This window comes from Chelonia mydas, chromosome 1, assembly GCF_015237465.2.
Source record: "Chelonia mydas isolate rCheMyd1 chromosome 1, rCheMyd1.pri.v2, whole genome shotgun sequence".
Taxonomy (NCBI): Eukaryota; Metazoa; Chordata; order Testudines; family Cheloniidae; genus Chelonia; species Chelonia mydas.
Window position 1 is genome coordinate 10,661,417 of NC_057849.1, and position 23,820 is coordinate 10,685,236.

A 23,820-nucleotide genomic window follows, 5' to 3' on the forward strand; every position below is an offset into this window, starting at 1 on the left:
GATGAAAATGAGTATATAGAAATGGAAATTACCACATCTGAGGTGGAAGCTGTGTATTTAAATTTATTTTTTAAAGCAGATTAGTAAATCTGTATTTGCACTAACATTTCACCTCAGTTCAAACTTGACCTAGGTCACAAATGAGTTTTGGAATCTTAATATGATCCCTGGAATGGGTTCATCTCACACAACAATGCAAAGGTGTGTATAACAAAACAACTTAAAGTTCCCAATGTGCTCAAATTGGGGGGGACTGAATAATCTGCATCCCAGAATACCAAAAGAACCGGCACGTGAGATAGATTAATAAAAAATCCTTACTCCTAGACTAGCAATAGCCAATGGACATTGAGTACTAATCCTAACTAAACTAATACTACACTAATAAATGAACTAGTTATTAACAAAAATAGGTTTGGGGTCACACAGAGCACAAGAGTTGTAGACACTACCAACGGTTCCATCTGGCCACCATGGTTGGGTGATAAGGAGGAACTGAACAATGGTTGGGCCTGCCCTGTTCTTTATGCCCTCAGGTGTGGGTGGCAGGAGGTGTGAGGGCACACAGGGTGCATGCATGGTCCACTGGACACTGCTGTGTGCAAGAATCCAATCTTGAGTGCATGAGGTGCTTGCAAATATGGACAATAGACTTCAGTATTGATACAAAAATGGTTATCAGAAATTATTATAATATATTCTTAGAATTTTAGGTCATTGTAAACTTGCCTGTGACTTTCCTGAATTTTAAATAACACCTGTGATTGCTTACATACACATGATGCTTGTAGAATAGAACACCACCACTTACATTTTTGGTTGCTTATTTTATTAAATGATATGTTCAGGCGAATTAAAAAAAATTCAGGTTTCTGTTTTCTTGTGACACAGTGAGAAGCCAAGTGTCAGGGAAGATAACACCTCTTTGGCTTTTTGCACCTGCATTGGTTTACACAGACTAATATTCAGCTTTTATAACTTCTATCTTGCTTTAAGTTTCTGTATTATTTTTATGTGGTGTTTTGAAAATGTATATAAGCATTGACTATTGTGATTTGTGCTTAAAATGATTATTTTAAAATATTTAATAGAAGTCTTTAGTTACAAGTTGTAAATATACTGCAAATGGCATGCCATAAATCCAAGGACCATTTTGGTCAGAAAGCAAAGAAACCACAAACAAATCCAAAGGTCTTTCAAATAACAGGACACATCTGTTATAAAAATACTGCTTGGTATAAATACAATTTCAGCGCTGGGGGGGAAAAACAGACTCTATAAGATCCTTAGTTTTTACAAAAGTTCTGAATTTAAAAGAACGTAAGAATGCTCTCCATTCAGGATACTTCAAAGAGTAGTTGTGTGTAAGAGATGTTATCAGATTCTATAAAACCAAGTTTTACAAGTGGGCCTTCTTTCCTTCTCATAGACTTTAAGGTCAGAAGGAACCATTGTGATCATCTAGTCTGACCTGCACATTGCAGGCCACAGAACCTCACCCACTCCTCTCTCCATGGAGAAAAAGTCTCAGTTTACAAAACTGTTCTTGAAAATAAGTTCTTCTATAAGCACTCTGAAGTCATTCTTGAAACTTTAAGAAAAACATTAATGATTGGAAAATGTTCTACAGAAGATGTTGGTAACTATCTAATTCATGTTTCCTCTCAATGGTAGAAATCTTTGTTTATTCAATAATTGATTAAATAAGTCTTTTGAGATGTATATTTGCAAACACTTTGTACCTAAATACAAATCTCATATAATAACTTCCTAATGCCATTGTTATGTGAATAGGAGATTGTCATAACCATACAGCTAAGGGTAGCCTAGAATTCCTCCTTACCTGTAAGGGGTTAAGAAGCTCAAACAACCTGGTTGGCACCTGACCAAAAGGACCAATGGGGAAAGAAGATACTTTCAAATCCTGGGGGGAAAGAGGGGGAAGGCTTTATTTTGTGTGTTCTCTTGGGAAGCAGAGAAGCCTCAGGTCAGAAAACTTCTCCTATAAACCATCCTAAATGTCTCTCATATTACAAAAATTGTAAGTAAAAGCCAGGCAAGGCGTGTTAGATTCTCTTTTGTTTTGCTTGTGAATTTTTCCTTTGCTGGAGGGAGGCTTATTCCTGTTTTTTGTAACTTTGAAACTAAGCCTAGAGGAAGTTCTGCTCTATTTTTGAATCTTTTGTTACCCTGTAAAGTTATTTTCCATCCTGATTTTCCAGAGGTGATTTTTACCTTTTTTTCCAAATGAAATCCTGCTTTTAAGAACCTGACTGATTTCTCTATTGTCCTAAGACCCAGGGGTTTGGGTCTGTGATCACTTTGTAACCAATTGGTTAGGATATTATTCTCAAGTCTCCCCAGAAAAGGGGGTGTAAGGGCTTGGGGGGGATATTTTGGGGGAATAGGAACTCCAAGTGGTCCTTTCCCTGATTCTTTGTTAAATCACTTGGTGCTGGCAGTGCACCCTCCAAGGGCAAATAATTTGTGCCTTAGGGAAGTTTTAACCTAAGCTGGTAGAAATAAGCTTAGGGGGTCTTTCATGGAGAGTCCCCATATCTGTACCCTCGAGTTCAGAGTGAGGAGGGAACCCTGACAGATATATTATGTACAAATATAGCAAGGTCATTTAATACTACAACTGGTTACTAATGCAAGGAGCCATTTGAGTATAAAATATAACTGAAGGTTACTTACTTGTAACTGGATTTCTTCAAGATGACTCTGCACATTCACACTAATGGGTAATGTGTCACCTGGTGGCACCAAACAGTAGAACCTTCTCTAGGCAGGTTTCAGAGTAGCAGCCGTGTTAGTCTGTATCCCCAAAAAGAAAAAGGAGTACTTGTGGCACCTTAGAGACTAACAAATTTATTTGAGCATAAGCTTTCGTGAGCTACAGCTCACTTCATCGGGTGCATTCAGTGGAAAATACAGTGGAGAGATTTATATACACAGAGAAAATGAAACAATGGGTGTTACCATACACACTGTAACGAGAATGATCAGGTAAGGTGAGCTATTACCAGCAAGAGAGCGGGGGGGAAAAAACCTTTTGTAGTGATAATCAAGGTGGGCCATTTCCAGCAGTTGACAAGAACGCCTGAGGAACAGCGCGGGGGGGAGGGGAGAGGCAGTGCTGCTGATTTGAAAGTATACATTGTCCCCAAATGTGAAATAGTTATATTTCATGTTCTCTGTGTATATAAATCTCCCCACTGCATTTTCCACTGAATGCATCCGATGAAGTGAGCTGTAGCTCACAAAATCTTATGCTCAAATAAATTTGTTAGTCTCTAAGGTGCCACACGTCCTCCTTTTCTTCTCTAGGCTTGAATAATCAGTGGCACTGCCATGGGTGCCCGCATGGCCCCACAGCATGCCAACATTTTTATGGCTGACTTAGAACAACGCTTCCTCAGCTCTCGTCCCCTAATGCCCCTACTCTACTTGCGCTATATTGATGACATCATCGTCTGGACCCATGGAAAAGAAGCCCTTGAGGAATTTCACCATGATTTCAACAATTTCCATCCCACCATCAACCTCAGCCTGGACCAGTCCACACAAGAGATCCACTTCCTGGACACTACAGTGCTAATAAGTGATGGTCACATAAACACCACCCTATACCGGAAACCTACTGACCGCTATGCCTACCTACATGCCTCCAGCTTTCATCCAGACCACACCACACGATCCATTGTCTACAGCCAAGCTCTACCATACAACCACATTTGCTCCAACCCCTCAGACAGAGACAAACACCTACAAGATCTCTATCAAGCATTCTTACAAACTACAATACCCACCTGCTGAAGTGAAGAAACAGACTGACAGCCAGAAGAGTACCCAGAAGTCACCTACTACAGGACAGGCCCAACAAAGAAAATAACAGAACGCCACTAGCCGTCATCTTCAGCCCCCAACTAAAACCTCTCCAATGCATCATCAAGGATCTACAACCTATCCTGAAGGATAACCCATCACTCTCACAGATCTTGAGAGAGAGGCCAGTCCTTGCTTACAGACAGTCCCCCAACCTGAAGCAAATACTCACCAGCAACCACACACCACACAACAGAACCACTAACCCAGGAACCTATCCTTGCAACAAAGCCCGTTGCCAACTGTGTCCACATATCTATTCAGGGGACACCATCATAGGGCCTAATCACATCAGCCACACTGTCAGAGGCTTGTTCACCTGCACATGTACCAATGTGATATATACCATCATGTGCCAGCAATGCCCCTCTGCCATGTACATTGGTCAAACTGGACAGTCTCTACGTAAAAGAATAAATGGACACAAATCAGACATCAAGAATTATAACATTCAAAAAATCAGTCAGAGAACACTTCAATCTCTTTGGTCACTCGATTACAGACCTAAAGGTGGCAATTCTTCAACAAAAAAAAAAAACTTCAAAAATGGACTCCATCGAGAGACTGCTGACTTGGAATTAATTTGCAAACTGGATACAATTAACTTAGGCTTGAATAGAGACTGGGAGTGGATGGGTCATTACACAAAGTAAAACTATTTCCCCATGTTTATTCTCCTCCCCCCGCTGTTCCTCAGATGTTCTTGTCAACTGCTGGAAATGGCCCACCTTGATTATCACTACAAAAGGTTCCCCCCCACCCCCGCTCTCCTGCTGGTAATAGCTCACCTTACCTGATCACTCTCTTTACAGTGTGTATGGTAACACCCATTGTTTCATGTTCTCTTTGTATATAAATCTCCCCACTGTATTTTGCACTGAATGCATCCGATGTAGTGAGCTGTAGCTCACGAAAGCTTATGCTCAAATAAATTTGTTAGTCTCTAAGGTGCCACAAGTCCTCCTTTTCTTCTCTAGGCTGTGTCTGTTAGAGTATGTGTGTGCCCCCTCTTACCTCTCTCCTTTTTGTCTCCGAACATGCCAAGGGGAAGGCTATATAAGGGGTGTGGTGTCTTCTACTGCCTCAGCTCCTTCTACTGCTAACCCAGAAGACCATAACAGGACTTTGAGAAAGGGGGGAAGGTGAGTGGGACGCGTGACTATGCAGAATCATCTTGAAGAACTCTGGTTACAAATAAGTAACCTTCATTTCTTCTTCGAGTGGCTCTGAATATTTCCACTTATGGGTAGTTTGACAAGCAGTGCTGAAAAGCCTTGAGAAGTGGGAACAGAGTCCTAAGTAAATGACAATTGTAACACCTTTCTGACAGATTTGTCATCTACTCTGGAAGATGGATCCAGGAAATAATGTTTAGTGAGTGCATGCACTGAGTTCCAAGTAGCAGTCTTGCAAATTTCCCTAACAGGAACAAGTTTAAGACAAGCAAAAGATGCTGCTACTGCACTAGTAGAATGAGACCATACAATGGGAGGCTAAGGGATTTCTGCTAATTTGTAACACTGAAGGAAATCCATTTTAACTCATCTGGAAATAGTATGAGCAAATATACTATGACCATTATGATTCTTTGTGTAAGAAAGAAACTTCATAAAACTCTTAGGTCTATCTGAGTAAAATGCAAGAGCATAACTAGCATCTAATGTATGTAATGCAAACTCCACTTTATCATCATGAGATTTCATTCTTTTTGGTAGAAACATTCTTTTTGGTGGAATCAGGTCTAAGTACTACCTTATCTTTATGCAAAATTGTAAATGGTGGATCAGCCATGGGGGCTTGCAGTTCACTGACCCTTCTGGCTGATATTATAGCAATAATGAAGACTGCTTTAATAGATAAATAGAATAAAGAACTTTAGTATCCTCAGCTAGGGAAGATGAAAAAGCCAAGCATACTGCTTCAAGCAGACTGCAGATACCAAACTCTGGCAGAAGAAACTGAAGCATCAAATGGTGCCCTGATGGCTTTGCTATGTTCTGTTCTTCTGTCAGAAAAGCAATAGTCAATGCTCTGGCATCTCTAAGAAAGAATGCCATTCTTTCCCACAGATGGAAATGGTAATGGGCCATCACTGCCTGTTAATTAGCAATTTTATCCTATACCTAAAACTACTGTATACTAAAAACTACAATAAGAACAACAGCTATAAACTAAACCAGGCACTATAAATGGAGAAAACCCTGGATCCAAAGGACAGGAGCAGTTGACTTCTGTCTGGTGGCTGGAAGGAACTGAGGAGGTAGAGAATGTGGCAGTGTCTTCTCATATAGTCTCATGCTCAGAACGTTTAGGGACACCAATGGGAGGGGCAGGAGTGGAGACATGTGTGCTCTATCAGGCACTGCTTGGAGAAGGTTCTACTCTTGAGTGCCAAGAGTAGTGGGGATGTGCAGAACACTCAAACAAAAATTAATTAATTCCCCAATTAATAGCAATCTGAAAATGCTTAGCAATTTCCTTACTAAACCCAGAAATACATGAGCCACCTCTCCAAAGACTGTTAACAATGTCTTTGTAAAGGGCTATTTAAATTTAAAGACGCTAAGAATTAGTTAAGTTTCAAAAGACTATTTGAAAACTGAAAAATGTTTATAGAAAGTAAGGATGTTTGGACTTATTTGAAAGAGAATATAAACTATTAAACCATGATGAAACTCAATGGATAGCTCAGAAAATGGACTGAATACAACAGAGTTAGAACTCTAACTTTAAACAGCGTTCAGAGAAATTCCCACCACAAAGAGAAAGACAGTATAATTATCAAGTTCAGGAAAGATTACAATCTTATTGCACAGGTAGTAGCAGATCACCGTTCACTAGCTGAAATTATCAAGACCAACCAATGAAGGTGTTGAGCGAATGAAAGGATGATGAGCAAAAATTTTGAATCCAGCCAAGCCTGAAAGGGGTGTTTTCATCCTTCTATGAAGTTATGGAAAGAGAAGGGTGTAAAAACCCTCAGAATTAAGCAAACTCTCTCTCTGCTCCTATCCTCAACTTTACAGTATTCACTTTAGCCTCTCATCTCTGCTTAGCTTGTCTCTACAAGCAAGCCAGCTAAGGAGAAAACAGCCAAAGAGCAGCATCAAGAAGAAGCAACCTTCCAGTTCAGATGACATCATCAAGATTTCAACATGTATGGTGAAATGAAGTTGTAAAGTCCTGTCAAGGGATTAAATTTAATGTTTTTCTTGTAATGGCTTTAATGGTACTAAAATGCTATTCGACAGACAAGATGGATGAGGTAATATATTTTATTGGACCAACTTCTGCGGGTGAAAGAGACAAGCTTTTGAGCTATGCAGAGCAATTCTTCAGGTCTGGGAAAGGCAGTACTTAGGGAGTCACAGCTAAATACAAGGTCTAACAAATTGTTTAGCATAAGTAGTTAGCACAAATTCTAAGGGACCATTCAAGGTGAAGAAGCCCACTTGTCTCTTTCACCAACAGAAATTGGTCCAATAAAAGATACTACTTTACCACCTTCTCTCTCTAATATCCTGGGACCAACATGGCTACAACACTGCAAACATTGAAATTTTATTGTCATTTAAGATATAACAGCTTCTCCTGTTAAACCAAATTATTTAGCCTGTTGTGATGCTGTATGATTGAAATATGACCACCTATATCATTGATATTGCCAATATTAGACAATTGCAACAAATCTTGTACAAACCATGGCATGTAATGTGTCAATGGAAAAGTTGTGATTTGCTAAGTACGATTATCCTGTTTATATGCATGTATCATTTTTGTATATGAAGCTATGAATATTGGCTATGCACTGGTATCTTACTTATGTGCTGTATTCCTGGGTAACACACACCAGATAAGATGTACGTCAAGGCTAGACAGCTTTGAGTTGATGGCCCATTAAAGACACTTAGCTCTCAATGAGCCATAGAAGAAACTCATTCCCCCCCACTTAGATCTTCTGACAGATGCCTCAGCCTCCAAGGGGCCAATGGCTACCCTCTTTGAGTCATCAAGCCGTATAAGGACGTGTGATATGCTCATGTGACCTTGGACTCCATCTTGTGCCAGTAACTTTCCACGAACTGGGTTGTGAGCTTTGTTTGAAACAAAATTTCTAGGCACATGGCAAAGTATATAAAAGACCACTATGATGACTCCATTTTGTCTCTTTCCTCCTCTATTCTCTGGATTTACAACTAAAAGGAGCATATTGAACTATGGACTGAGGACCTTCCAATCTTTTGAAAATTACCAAAAAGATTTTACAAGCCAGCAGTCTATAACATCACTGCTACAAACCTGATATGACAACATTGTTATTATTGTATGTATATGATCTTTAACTCTTTTTTATTAATAAACCTTTAGATTTAGTTACTAAAGGATTGGTAGTAGAGTGATTATTGGGATATTGACCTGGCTAAGTGGCTGATCTCTTGGGATTAGAAGGACCCTATATGTGATGAAATTGCTTTTCAATAACAATTCCTCATAGAGCCCAGAATGCCTAAGGAGACTGTATTTTGACTTCTTGTTAACCAATGTGGTGAGACAGAAATTTACTTTGGTCACGGGGTTAGTATGTCTAATAATAGAATAAACACCAGTTTAGGGTAATTCTGCCCTATTTCTCAGCTGTTTGTTCTGAATCTGATATTCGCAGCTGTGACCCACTGAGGCAAAGTGACACCTATGTATTCCTGAACAGGAGACATAAATTAACATTGGCAAACAGAGAGAAATAGTGGGATTTAATTTGGATTTAAGGTTTCATTGATTTGCCTCTTTTAGTGAAGCTCCTTGAATGACTTCTTTTGAGTAACTAATTGAAATAGTTTTTTTTATTTCATAGGATGTAGTTAAGATTACTCAGTTTTGTCCATTTATAACCTGTTATGTTATCCATGATAACTCAAACAGGGCTTACCTGCCCTTAAACAAAAGTATTTTGCTCATCTATAAACTGTTTTATTATCCATGATACACTACGACAAGGCTCACTACTAATTTTGGGGAATAAGGTACTTTGGCCCCCTTCCAAGGGTAGATCAACTCTGAAAAGATGTAATCTCTGCCAAAAGCTCTTCATAGAGAGACATATGGACAAGACTGTGACTGAAGTAACAATTGTTTATTGTTTGTGTTCTGTTTTGGTTTTAATTTTTTCCCTTTCCTTAACAATAGTCACAGTTAATAATTATGATTATTTTGCTTGTCTTTAGTTGTGGTATCTGCTAAGGCCTGGCAAATAACTTCATGTGCCTAAACAGTGGGAGTCATGTCCCTGAATTGACACAGAGATATTTATTAAGATTTGGCCTATTTTTTTGTATTACTCAAGACTATAAAATTTTAGTCATTTTAAAGATGAAGTTACTTGGCGCTCAGCAAATTGGAACCGTCCTTTCTACCCCAGATGCACCCCAGAAATGGACTATATGTGGACAATCACTGGAAGAATTGGGGAGATATGGGAATTCAGTCAGTTTATAGAAACTGGAAAGTAAAAACCAGTTAAAAGGAATGGGTGACTACTAGGACTGGGGGATTTAGGCTTATGGTAAGATGGAGAAATGTTACATAAGGAAGAAGAAAAATTCAAGGGTTTTGGGTCAGAACCCCCTTGAAGGTAAATAGGAAAAAAGTGTATCACCTTCTTTACACTACTCTTTTGCCTCTGGTGTCTATTTAGGGCCAGATTCTGACACTCATTCATGATGAATAGTACCTTATCTCCACAAGATCCCACTGATCCATTTGTGAAGTAAGGTGCTACTTGTGTAGCCCAAGGGGCTACCTTTAGCATTTATTTTATTTGGCAGTAATATAAGGAACCTAGAGGTCTGTATCCTGTAAGACATGGGCTACAGCAGTGAGCATAAGACTTGAAACCTGTGAACTGTGGCACAGATAAATGGCCTAACGGTCACCCCCTAAGTTTTGGGGAACTGGAAATAGTGTGTGTAAGGGGGAATTTTCTCCCTAACGACACCAGCCAACCACAGGAACACGAGCGAACACTGGCTTTTGGATAGAACGTCTGCAGATATCTGACCACAGGAGTGCCATAGCAACAAACTGATGTATATGATAAGAAGTTGAGATCATTAATATACTAACCAATAGGAGAAGGGCACCTTAACATTAGTAGTGTGAAGAAATACAAATAAAGAAGAGGGGAGAAACCCCTATTAAATATGCATTAGACATAGTGGCATCAGTGTAACATATTATAAAAGTTGCATCCAAGCCTGTATGTGGGAGGAGAGAGAGGTGTAGCCCTTGGAGGTGCCAGGATGATGACCACTGGAGGTCATGAGGAAGATGATGGTGATGAGGAAGATAATGGTTAACATTTCAGGGTGTTCTTCCAGGGATGATGTGAGTATATGGATGTTCACATGTACATTCTGTATTATCTCTATCCACTTTACTGGGTTCGAGTGTTTGTGACTTTGCTAAATTAATATACTATTGTAAAAGGGTTCCTACAGCATGAGTGTTGCAACTGTGCACATCGGAGCTCCCAACTATACAGTAATTTTAATAATACTGGGCCTGATCTCGGGACAAGAACCTGTCAAATCTCAGAGTAATAACAGGGAATTCTTAAGTAATCAATTTAATTAATACATAATCTATGGATTGGGCTACACTTGGTATGAGTAAGGATATCAGAATCAGGCCTTTTGAGTGTTATATAAGTAATGACTTCCAGCTCCTTTCCAGGGCAGCCCCAAGCTGACCACATTGCTGTAGCATAGCCTGCATGTGACAAAGGTGTGGGTGACAGCTGCAAGGACCACATTAGAATACAGGTTCCTGGCTTTAGACTAAAAAACAGGATAAAATATAAAGTGCTTAGTTTTTCACAGCACTTACTAGTGGCAGTCGGAGGGGATCCACTGTCAACACTTCCTCCAAATCCTTTTAATGTACAGTCTGGAGGGGCCCAACCAAAATTACAATGGCAGTTTTTCTTACTGTTGCACAGCTGAAATAGAAGAAGGGTATAAATAACATGAACCAAATGAGCAATTTGATGAAAATACAGCCTTCCTGAGCTCTTGGTACAATCTTACTGCCCTGTGCTGTATAGCATCACATACTAAATAAAAGACAGGATGGTAGTTTCTTAGCTGATACTTTAAGTTTCTCCAACTCTCTTGATAGGAACACCAAGATAATTAGTTATCCAGAGTCCCCATCTTTGGCAGGAGGAGTTAGTGTACTGACTGTGGTTTATTAGTGTGCAATCATATCATCTAGTGGCTGACCAAAAGATCTAAAAATGGAACCAACTTCTCTAACCACTTAAATCAGTTCTCCTTCAGTTTAAATTGTATAGGTCTGTATTTTGGAGCTGAAAGACAGTTTAATGGAATCACTGCATACCCACTCTGGTAGGTATTACCAAGCCTTTGAAAATAGAGTACATGATAGAGCAAACTTCCCTTCTGATGAGAAAATCCAATGTTTAGAATTATTAATTTCGTATAAAAGAAATTTTAATGTTATTGAAACTCTTATTGAAATCATGTGTCAAGCCTCAAGAGGAAAGATAAGGAGCAAGAAAGCAACAGCAGACTGCATATGGCAGAGTTGGTTTCTTCCTTCTCTGGCCTGTACTATAAAAAGTAGAGATCTGGACATTCTTCTCTTGGAGGAGTATGTTTAACCTCAGAGCCAGGGGAAGCTGGTTATATTAACCTGTAAGCCTTGAGCACCATTTTCAGCCATGCAAATGCTATTGTTTCTATTTTTGCACAACAACATATGGTGCAAGGAATGAAATTTGGAAAGCAAGAGTTGGCTCATTGGCTGATGTAAGGTAGAGAAGGAGCCATGGGATTATAAAACAGGTTATCTACTTCTAGGAGTAAATCGAGGTCAGGAGACAATGCTTGTTATTATAATTTAACATTTACGTTGCAGTAGTGCCTAAAGGGCAGAAGAAGGTTGGGATCCCATTGTGTTAGTTTATGCACAAATATGTGATAAATGACAGTTCCTGCCCCAGAGAGCTTGGTTAGAAGTTGATTGAGCTCAGGTTAATGCTCAGTAGTATGGTGACCTCAGGTCAGGCCAGAAATCAGCCAGATGGTTTTTATACTGTAGAACTGGGTTTTAAGAAAGATTCTTAGTAAATCATTTTTGTTACTAGAATTTCATACACCATATTTATTTTTCTAAGGTTTCTCAGTTAAAATCTCTCCATTCCCTTTAATCAGGACAGCTGAACAGTCTGGGCCCTCTTTTCTTCAGGGTGTTAAAGAAGAGAGTGCTTGTCCCATTCACACGCTCCAATCCGCACACAAAATCCTCTCCCCTCCATTTGGGCAGAAGCCGTGCTTCTCCTTCCCAGGAGCACCGGCTTCCTACTGAAACCCTTAATCTCTTATGGCTTCCTCTGTCAGTACCATTCAGCTAGCTAATGTGCTACAGCCCTCACGTCTTCTCCTCAAGCCTGACACTTAAAGTGATCTTTACAGGTGGGCTCTTCCTCTCAGCCCACTGAAGAGTTTAACTCCCTCACAGTCCAACTAAGACTAGGGCACATACATCCTGGGCTTCTTGTCCCAGCTTCCCATTTGTGTGTGTTTGATTTAAATAGTAATTGCATCTGTGGTCTGCACAGATCACCTTACAGATGGGCATCTGACTGCTAGACACCAACTCCCGAGAATGTCGGTTGGTCAGACTGAACATTGTCTAGCTGGTTGGTGGGTAAGTAATGGACTGACTGTCTCATGTTGCTTTTTAATGAGCTTCACAGTTCCATTAGTAGCTACTACCAGAGCTCTCTTTTAATCTCAAGCAGTAGAGACTTAGATTTTTTTGGAGCTAAAGGATCAGGGTTCTAGTTCCAGCTCCCCAAGCCTTATGTCTAGCAAGTATCCTATCTAGTCTGTGTCACGCTGGGACTTTGGACAGTTTACCAGGAATCCCAGTGACTCCATTGCCATTGAGGTGATGATATTTAAAACTTTCCTGCAGTGATACACATAGGTATTGCATGTCACTGGAATTTGAGGGCAAGTTAAGTCATCCTGTTTCTCAGTTATTTCAAATCCTTTTGGAATGAATGACAATGTTCATCTCTTCCTGATTCCTCCCATTAATTTTGGTGTGTAAGGTAAGCTACTACCTACAGGTAACAGCCCTTCATCCTGCAGAGCAAATTTCTCCTTTAAAGTTAGCATGGGATAGACTTAGACTATGTCTACACTACGGACCTTACAGCTGTACCATTTCAACTGTGCCACTGTAAGGTCTCCCATGCAGCTGCTCTTTGACAGCAGGAGAGAGCTCTCCTGCCGGCATAATTAAACCACCGCTATGAGCAGCATTAGCTATGTCAGCAGGAGAGGACTTTAATTATCAGATATTTGCAAGCTTCACATCCCTCAATGAGGAATATGGGTTTTACTGTATCCATTAGTAAACCAAGGAATCCCAGGAGATAATGATGGTTGAAAATGTTACTGTTGTTTTTAATCACTTTCTGTGGTCCTGGAGATTATGACCTTTGCTGTCAGATGGAGACATCACCTCAGTTTTTGGCTGAGCAAAGTGAAGTAGTCCTACACTCAACTACACAGTATTTGTCTTCTGTCCTCTCTCTGTGTGCAGCCTCACCAAAGTCGGCCCCATGGTTGTTGTTGGGGGAGAGAGAGAAAACAGGCTGTCTGTCCATCCCTTCCATCCCAGGGGAAAAAAAGATCCTTGTGGGGAGGGGGAGAAGAAAGGAGACACTCATTGAGCCTCTGCCACAGGCGGAGGAAGGGGGGGGAGGGAAGGCACAGCATGGGGGGTAATACAGAGCCCCTGGTATGAGGGAAGGACAGCGGGGTTGCAGGGACTTCCTGAAATAGAAGTGGATTGGAAGGTGGCACACAGGGAGCATATAGAGAGAAATGGAGGATTTGAACCGGTGGATTCTCACTTGGACCAGGGGGTTTGCCAGATAATCATTAACATACTAATACTTAAAAAGGGGTTTCTGATTATTTAGTTTTTCCCCATCAGTTTTTCTTCTCTTCTCGTGATAGTTTCTGGAGCTCTTTTTCCCTAGGTACTTGTAGGAATATAGACCTACTTTACTACAGTTTTAAACCGAATTTGGATGTTAGTGCAAGTGACAGGACCAAAGCTTGTGACCAAACACAATGAGAAGAAAAGAGGTTGAAATGAGAAGAAAAGATGTTTGTTAAATTTATAGTTACCGTGGAAATAACAGTATTATCTTATTTAATGTTTGGGTTCAGCTGCAGTAAATAATTCTTTAAAAATAAAGAAATCATCATTAATTGGGTACCAGGTACAGTAAATTGATTACATATACTAATTTATTATAAAGAACCACTTAATCCAGGAGCTGGGAAGGTATCACCCAAGTCTGATCCTATTTTGCATATCTGGGCACTGCTTACAACTATATTGTTATGAAAATATAAATGTACATATGCTGGTATTTGTATTTTGAATGTAATCAACACCAACTGGCCTTTAGACTAATAAAGGAATACTTGAGAAGAAGCTAAGTTATGGTGAATGTTAGTAAATGTATTCGGAAAATTATTTCCAAAAGTACTGCTTCAACATCCCAGTCTTCTATAGTGTCATCACACCTTTCTCTCCTTCCTTGGGATGAATTGTATCTAGCTTATATGGGTCTAAAACCCTCCCATACCCATCAGGCTCTGAGGGGACTTCTTAACTGGAGAGAGTTGCTTGGGTTTTTCCCCCCCCCCCCTCACCCTCCGCAGCAGTTCACTCTCTAAAAAAGGGATGAAAGATGGTCCAAGCACTGAGCTTCCTTCTGGAAGCAATGAAGTGTGCAACCCTCTACAATTTCTAAATGCTATCATTGTTTGCTCCAAGGTGCATTAGTGTATTATGCTCCACTTAGGGCTATTGTTGAAGACTCCAGGAAACTTTAATCTTGTGCTATGAGAATATAACACCTGAGTTTCTTGTTCTGCACTGACTCCCCAGCTGACTGTAAGTGCAACATATAGAAATAATTTATTGGCAATAATATCCCAAATGGCATGAGATCTGGCTATTTTGCAGATCTGACTGTATCATGTGTCATATGTGGCTTTACATCAGATGGTGTACAGTTGATAAGATTCCTTCTCAAAATACTTTAATTACTGCTTTTTAAGATCTTGTCCAACTAAAATAATCTTATAATCTTAAGTCTAACGTGAAGCATCACTTCTAAGAGACTAAGTTCACTGTTCTACATATTATACTCAAATTCTGAGGATATTAAAATCTTTACTACTTACCCCTCTGTTACTGCATTTTGTGTAATTACAATCATAATCCAGAATTTTTATATCGACACATGTCCTGTTTATACATATCTGTAAAAGTTAACAAATAAATATATATTAGATAAAAGGATGACATTAGGAAAGCCTGTATTCTGACTGGTTATTAAAATGTGGAAACCATGCTAAAAGTCAAAAAGAAAGGTTAATGGTAAATAACTGTTTTTTCAAAATTTCTTAGCACAGAGTCACACTCTTGAGAGTGCGTATGATCTTGGCACCACAGTCAAAACCCTCTAGAAAGCAGGAATTAAGGTCATGTATGTGCTTATTTGCAGAACAGAGTTACTTCCGCTTCTTCAGAATCTGTATCAGAGACTCTGAAAAAGTGGGGAGGGTGGATCTATTTGGCAATCTACTCAAAAAGAGTCAGTTTCAAGCAAATAGCACTTCTCCTTTAAGTATTTTTAGTGTAAAGCCTTGCACTATTGCTTTTTTGAAATAGGTATGAGCTGCCAGTCAAGAGAGTAATGCTGGATGAATGTAGGAATTAAGTTTTAAGGAGCAGCTATATGTGGTACCAGCTAAAAGTCATCCATAGCCTCTTGACTACTGCAACATCCTTTTTTCTAGTGTCTCTACATTGCTCCCCATGCACTGAAAATCATCATTGCAGCTCAGTTTTCTCCCCATCCTTTGTATTCCTCTACTGCCTCTCCCTTTATTCATTGCATTGCATTTACATTTCTTATCTTCACTTGTTACTCTGTCACCGGGTCAGATTTAATAATTTTGGACAGTATTTCCAGGATTACTCGATAGACAACTAGCCTGTCATTTATATCCTATGCCTTTTGCAGGATTAAGGAGAATTCCTGCTGGGGAGATTTCCCAATGAGCAGCTGCACAAAACAGAATCTCTTGAATATCAAATGGACATTAGGATTAAGATTTGTGCTTTATAAATCAATCCATTGTTGAAGATCATATGGGGAGGTGAAAGCAAGGAGGTGAGTAGCTACTGGGTCAGATGGGACATCATCCTGAAATTCCTAGGATGGTGGTAAACTGAGATGAGAGGAAAACAGGCAGGACCTACTTCAAACTGCAGATTTTCTTTGATGCTTTTGGGGAGAAAAGTTACCAGCGCAGAAGTTAAAGAAGCTGTACAGAAGGAGAGATCACTCATCTAGTGGAGTAACTGCAGTTCTTCAAGAGCTGCATCCCTATGGATACTCCACTTCAGTTGTGCATGCACCCCATGTGCCTTTGATTGGAGATATTCGGTAGCAGTACCCATTCAGCCCACTCATGTGCTCCAGACATCTTCATGCAAGGATACATCAAGCTGTGCTGGTGAACTGCCCTCCATTCCTTCTCTACCACGAAGGCCCACAAGATGAAACTCAGAAGCATAGGTGAAGGGGGGGGAAGGTAATGGAGCTTTGGATTTGAGTCCTGTACTGAAGACACAACTTCATGGCCAATTGCAGCATGTGATCTGGTTGTGTGAACCAAGGCATAGTGTTGGCTGCCGCTCCACACATTTCAGCCACTAGAACATCTTTCAATAGTGCTCTAGAGTCTGGGATCTTGCAGAATGGGCTAGCACCTCAGAAGAGATCCACCTTGAGAAGCTTTGAATGGGGACTGTGGATTCCCTGGATCTGTCCATAAATGAATCAAAGTCTGGGAGACTTCCAAAAGGGTTTAGTTCTGTCCAGACAGAAGGCTAATGCCCTTCTGACATCCAAAGCATGGAGAACAATTTCCTCCCTGGTCTGGTATGGTTTCAGGAAGGAGTCTGGAAGTTGAATAATCTGGTCAATATGGAATTCAGAATATACCTTTGGGAAAAACTTAGGATATAGTCAGAATGAAACTTTATTCCTAAAGAATACTGCAATGGGAGGGATTAAATTAAAGCCACACTGTAACAGGTTCCCTATCTACTCGCGGCACTTCCTGCTGGTCGCTCTCAGCTGTACCCTCCTCTTCTCTCTGCATGCGGCCCCTCTTGCTCTCATTGCTGCCACTTCCAGTCCATGGCTTGGCACTCTGGCCAAGTTACCAAGTCCCTCCCATTCTGAGGAAATCACAGTCTTTCCAGACCAGCTGTCTGGCGGGCATCTCCAGCATCCTGAGTCACTACCCAGTGTCTGGTAGGGGAACCCAGGCCCACCCTCCACACTGGGTTCCAGCCCAGAGAACCTATAATATATAGCCTAGGCCTGTCCTGCCTGTGACCTTGCTGCTGTTTCTCTGAGCTTTTTCCTACCTAATTGGTTCCCTGGCTCTCTGGGTTCGCCATCTTCCCTATTACCTCCTCTCAGAAAGTCTGTACAGCTTGCCTTACTGCAGCCAGAAACACTCCTTCTTTCCAGGGAGTGATTGCCCTTACCTAGCTTCCATGCCCCTCTCTAGCAATCTACCTGGCTTTCTACAGGCCCCACATGTCCTGTCCAGGTGAGCCTGTTCCTCATCAATTAACTCTCTGCCTTGCAGCCTAATTAGTAGCTTAGGACCATCTGGTCCTACCCATCTCTCAATGGGCCAATGTGGGGTTCATACCCCATAGCACCCCTAGTTCCCCAACTCTTCATGCAGAAGTGATACCACCCGGAAAGCCATTTTCATGGCCAGGTGAAGATGGGTACAAGGGGCCAATTGGCTCAAGGGGGGCGTTGTCCATGTGACAAATAAGTACCAAGTTTAGATCACATAAAAGAGTGGGCTCTTTAACTGGTGGAGAAAAGGTTCATCAGCCCCTTAACAAATCTTGTTGTTAGGGGGGTGAGCAAACACTGAGAATCACTCAGAGGAACAAAAGTCAGTTCTTGCCACCAAGTGAACCTTGACACAACTCATGGAGAATCTTGACTTTTTCCAATTCCAAAGACTAATCAAGAACAGCATAGAGGAAAAGTGTGAACAGGGGAAACCTGGATAAACCTGTGGTGAAACCTAGATAAACCTGTGGTCACTGGATAAACCTGTGGTGAAATCTCTTCCATTTCCAAAGCTTAGTGTTTTGTGTGGACATCTTCATACTATTTAACACTACTTGTTTTACCTCTGCAGAACAGGAAGCCTCTATCCTCAAGAACCATTGAGTAACCAAGCTCTGAGATGAAGAATTCCCAGATTGGGTTGAAGAGTCCAAATGGGTCCTAAGACAACAGGTGGGGAATGGACAGAAAAAACTCAACACCAAGAAAGAGGCAAGGTGAATCAGGTAAAGGGTACCAGACTTGTCTTAGACACCCTCGGACAACTAAAATGGCCCTGGCATAGTCATGTTTGACCTTCTTAAACACTCAAGATCAACAGTAGTGCAGGATATGCACAGAGAAGGCCCTTTGTCCAAGGAATGAGCAACACATCCCCCAACGAGTGAGGACCCTTGCCTCCTCTCAAGAAGAATGCATTGGTAGCCGTGGCAAAAAGGTCCATCTTTAAAAACCCCAAGGTCAGAAAAATTTAAATCCAGCTCCCATTCGTAATCCTGGAATAAGTGCCTGGTGAGATTGTTGGTCATGTTGTTTTATGAATCAAAAACAAACAACAACCCCCAAAAGAAAAAAGCTGCAGGACTAAAAAGAATGCAAGCAGAAGTCCAGAAGGAGAATGGGGCTATCCAGTTTATTGCATTGAATTCAGCATGTAGGATTACCTTGTCAGCAGCTAGCATGCGTGCGCGCGCATCTAGGGCAAAGAGGTCATGGCCCTCAGAGACTGAGTACGGGCTGTTGAAACCAGAGTGGCTGAACTGGAGGAGTTAAGGGAGACAGAAGTACACAGATGATCCTTTCTGGAACACAGTAGTGTGGTCCCCGCCCCAATCTGACAGCCTCTGTGGTGTTGAGGAGGATGAAAATCTTGGAAGGAGAACATCAAACTGGAGCAGAGGGAAATGGTCCCACAGTTGGCACCCTCCTTCCATATCATGACATACTCTCGCACTGAGGATACCTCTCGGGAGGGACTCCCTGTTATTAGGAAGAAACAGGTAATAATAATGGGGGATTCAATCATTAGAAACATAGATTGTTGTCTTTGTGATGACTGGGAGAAACATATGGTGAATTGCCAGCTGGGTGTGAAGGCTGTGGATTTCTCAAGAAATTTAGACAGACTTATGACCAGTTTTCATAAATATAAAGGGAAGGGTAACCACCTTTCTGTATACAGTGCTATAAAATCCCTCCTGGCCAGAGGCAAAACCCTTTCACCTGTAAAAGGTTAAGAAGCTCAGATAACCTGGCTGGCACCTGACCCAAAATGACCAATGAGGGGACAAGATACTTTCACATCTGGAGGCGGGGGGCGGGGGCTTTTGTCTGTCTGATACCTTTGCTGGGAACAGATCAAGGATGCAAGCCCTCCAACTCCTGTAAAGTTAGTAAGTAATCTAGCTAGAAAATGCATTAGGTTTTCTTTGTTTTGGCTTGTAAATTCGCTGTGCTGGAGGAAATGTGCATTCTTGTTTTCATGTCTTTTTGTAACTTAAGATTTTGCCTAGAGGGATTCTCTATGTTTTGAATCTGACTGCCTGTAAGATTATCTTCCGTTCTGATCTTACAGAGTTGTCCTCTTGTCTTTTTTAGTTCTAATAAAGCTCTGTTTTTTAAGAATCTGATTGGCTTTTTGGGAGTTAAAAATCCAAGGCTGGTCTGTGCTCATCTTGTTTATTCTCAAGCCTCCCCAGGAAAGGGGGTGTAAGAGCTTGGGGGGATATTTTGGGGAAATAGGAACTCCAAGTGGTCCTTTCCCTGTTCTTTGTCTAAATCACTTGGTGGTGGCGGCAGCATACTGTTCAAAGACGAGGCGAAGTTTGTGCCTTGGCAAATTTAACCTAAGCTGGTAAAAATAAGCTTAGGGGGTCTTTCATGCAGGCCCCCACATCTGTACCATAGAGTTCAGCGTGGGGAAGGAACCCTGACAACAGTGCTGGGGAGGAGCTTGTGGTTGTGATACATGTAGGTATTAGTGACATAGGGAAAGGAGGAAAGAGGGCCTGAGGGCCACATTTAGGCTGCTAGGTAAGATATTGAAGTCCAGGATCTCCCTGGTAGCATTCTCTGAAATCTTTCCAGTTCCACATGCAGGGTCAGACAGACAGGCAAAATGGAAGGGTGTCAATGCATGGATGAGACGATGGTATAGGGAGTAGGGGTTTAGGTTTATTAGGAACTGGAGAACCTTTGGGGAAGGAGGACCCAATACAGGAAAGATGTGCTCCACCTAAACCAAAATCGAACCAGATTGCTGGCATGAAAAATTAAAAAGGTTGTACAGGAGCTTTTAAACTAAGGCCTGGGGGGAAGCCAACAGATGTACAGGAGCACATGGTATGAACAGACATCCATTAATGGAGGATATCTACATCCGAGTAAAGAGGAGAGTCTGGATGTTGGTAAAGTAGAGAGGAACCGAAGAGAAACAGTAAAATGAAAAAAAGAGACCCATTAAATTACATCACAAAGGCAGGCAACTAAAAAGTGACAAATTTTAAAAGTGCTTGTATAAAAATGCTAGAAATCTAAATACTAAGATGAGTGAGTGCCTGGTATTCAATGAGGATATTGCTATAATAGCCATCACAGAAACTTGGTGGAATGATGATGACAATCAACGCTTGAATAATAAGAGTACAGCAGTAGGAATAAACTACCCAGACCAGGATAGTGATGGTGATTGTGAAATGCTCCCAGAGATTACAGAGGCTATAAAAATAGAAAATGTAATAATGGGAGATTTCAACTATGCCCATATTAATTGGGAACATGTCACTTCAGGACAGGATGCAGAGAGAAAATTTTTAGACACCATTAATGACTGCTTCTTAGAGCAGCTACTCCTAGAACCCACAGGGGGAGAGGCAATTCTTGATTTAGTCCTAAGTGGCACATAGGATCTGGTCCAAGAGTGAATATAGATGAAACGCTCATAAATAGTGAGCATTATATAATTAAATTTAAGATCCATGTGGGGGGGTGAGGGGGAGGCGGTAACAAAAGAAACCCAACACTAGTACTTAACTTCAAAAAGGGGAACTACAAAAAAAATGAGGAAGGTAGTTAAGTGGAAATTAAAAAGAACAGTCACAAGAGTGAAATGCCTGCAAGCTGCATGGAAACTTTCTAAAAATACTAGAATAGAGGTTCAAATTAAATGCATACCCCAAATTAAAACAAAGTAGTAAGAGGATGAAAAAAATGCCACCATGACTAAAAACAAGAGATGGTTCGAGACTAAAATACTTCCTTTAAAATTGGAAGTTAAATCCTGCTGAAGAAAATAGAGAGGAGCATAAACTCTGGCAGGTCAAGTGCAAAAGATAATTAGGCAGGTCAGAAAATAATTTGAAGAGCAACTAGCAAAAGGCTCAAAACTATATAGCAAAAAAAAAAAAAAGGTACATCAGAAGCAGGAAGCCTGCCAAACAGTTGTGGGGCCACTGGATGACCGAGGTGCTAAAAGAGCACTCAAGATAAGGCCATTGCAGAGAAACTAAATGGATTTTTGTATCTGTTTTCACTGCACTGTTTACCCCTTTTTTCATACCATTTATGAATATGTTGAGCAGCACCAGTCCCAGAACATATCCCTGAGGAACACCGCTACTTACTGCTCTCCATTCTGAAAACTGACCACTTATTCCTACCCTTTTTTCCTGTCTTAACCAGCTACTGATCCATGACAGGCTCCTCCTCTTCCCCATGACTCCTTACTTTGCTTAAGTGCCTTTGGTGAGTCACCTTTTCAAAGGCTTACTGAAAGTCCAAATACACTATATCCATTGGATCACTCTTGTGCATGTGTTTGTTGACCTCAAAAGAATTCTAATACATTGGCAACACATGATTTCCCTTTAGAAAAGCCGTGCTGACTCTTCCCCAACAAATGGTGTTAATCTATGTATTTGACAATTGTCTTTTTTTCTATAGTTTCAACCAGTTTGCTGGGTACTGAAGTTAGGCTTACTGGCCTGTAATTGCCAGGATAGCCACTGGGACCTTTTTAAAAAAATTGGTATCTTATTTATCCTTCATACAGTCATCTGTTACACAAGCTGATTTGAATGACAGGTTACATAATTTCATATTTGAGTTCCTTCAGAACTCTTGGGTGAATGCCATCTTGTCCTGATGACTTATTACTGTTTATCAATTTGTTCCCAAGCCACCATTGACACCTCAGTCCAGGACAGTTCCTCAGATTTGTCACCTAAATAGAATGGTCAGGTGTGGGAACCTCCCTCACATCCTCTGCAGTCTCAAAGGAAAGGTCTTTCAAGTATTTTGGTGCTCAATGCAGGGCAATGGAAATGAAACAAGCTGCAGAGTCAGCTGCATCTGAGAATGCTTTAATTAAGTTCTTGCGAAGAGCTCACCCTCAACTGTGATGGCCTGGATGTTCCACAGAAAGGTGTTCAATAAAGCTGTTGAACTCCATATAGTTGGTGTGGTTATACTTCACAATCACAGCAAAATGGTTCACTATCCAAAAATTGTAGGGCTGCAGATGAGTAACTTATTGCCAAACAGGTTGAGGTATTTTTGCTCCTACACATCATATTGTGTAGATTCATTGATGACTTTGACAACCAAGGAGTTGGGTGAAGGCTGAGGAAATAAAAATTCAGATTTTTTTGGCAGAAATTTAACACTTTTTTGTAGTCTTTACATGTAGGTGGTACAGTTGCCAAGGTTTGCCAGATGGTCTTGGTGGGTTTTGGTAAAGCATCATTTACTGGTAAAGTCCTTCAAGGTGAGGCTGTCAAATTCAGAATGTCTAAAACTTATGTCGTAATTCTTGGAGTTCCTCTAATGGTATCTGTGGCAAGTCAGCAATTTGTTTCATCCACTCTTGAAGCTGTTTAAAAAATTGTCAGCCAGAGAAGGTGGGGGAGGCATCATGGCCTCAGATGGAGAAGAGTTGATATTTGTTTGTGGAGTGACCATTGTCTGTTCATGCCTTTCTCATCAAAATTTCTCCTTCAATTGAGCTTGTTGATGAAGAAGAGATGGAGCAAGAGATCATCTCCCCTGGTGGTCACCGCAAAGAATACTTGGGGCTCTTGAAAACTGTTTTTGATAGGTGACCCAAGGGTACCCGTGTGGCCACAGAGGGGAGCCATAAGGCACAAGAGATGGCAGGCAATGCTGCTCATACCAAAAAGAAGGGACATGGGTTGTCTTGTCTCCAGGCCCTCTCTTTCCATAAAGGTGTCAGGGAGGTTGTTTCTTTGTTGGCAGGTAGGGGAACCTTGCACAGAAATTTGGGAATCTGAAGAGAGGGAATCTCAACATCTAGAGGAGGTGGTCAGCCTAGCTCGGAAAGTACTGGAGAAGCAGATGGTACTGTAGAAAGATCCAAACCTAGTGACCTAGTCAATCTCAGTATCAACATGCACTTGGCACATATTAAGTGGGAGACTTAGAATCATAGATTATCAGGGTTGGAAGGGACCTCAGGAGGTCATCTAGTCCAACCCCCTGCTCAAGGCAGGACCACTCCCCAAGTTTTGCCCCAGATCCCTAAATGGCCCCCTCAAGGATTGGGCTCACAACCCTGGGTTTAGCAGGCCAATGCTCAAACCACTGAGCTATCCCTCCCCCCATCTTGTCTGAGACAAACAAGTCTC

The 23,820-nt window shown here is 41.1% G+C and overlaps 1 protein-coding gene across 1 annotated transcript in view; it reads right to left on the reverse strand.

Moving 5' to 3' along the window:
- LOC114021338 (disintegrin and metalloproteinase domain-containing protein 20) overlaps positions 1 to 23,820 on the reverse strand; it is a 155,503-nt gene that overhangs the window by 23,029 nt on the left and 108,654 nt on the right. Inside the window, exons 17-18 of the mRNA XM_043527319.1 lie at positions 15,186 to 15,263; positions 10,771 to 10,882 (exon numbers count right to left, since the gene is read on the reverse strand). Of these exons, the coding sequence (XP_043383254.1) occupies positions 10,771 to 10,882; positions 15,186 to 15,263 (190 nt within the window). The remainder of the gene's footprint in view (positions 1 to 10,770; positions 10,883 to 15,185; positions 15,264 to 23,820) is intronic.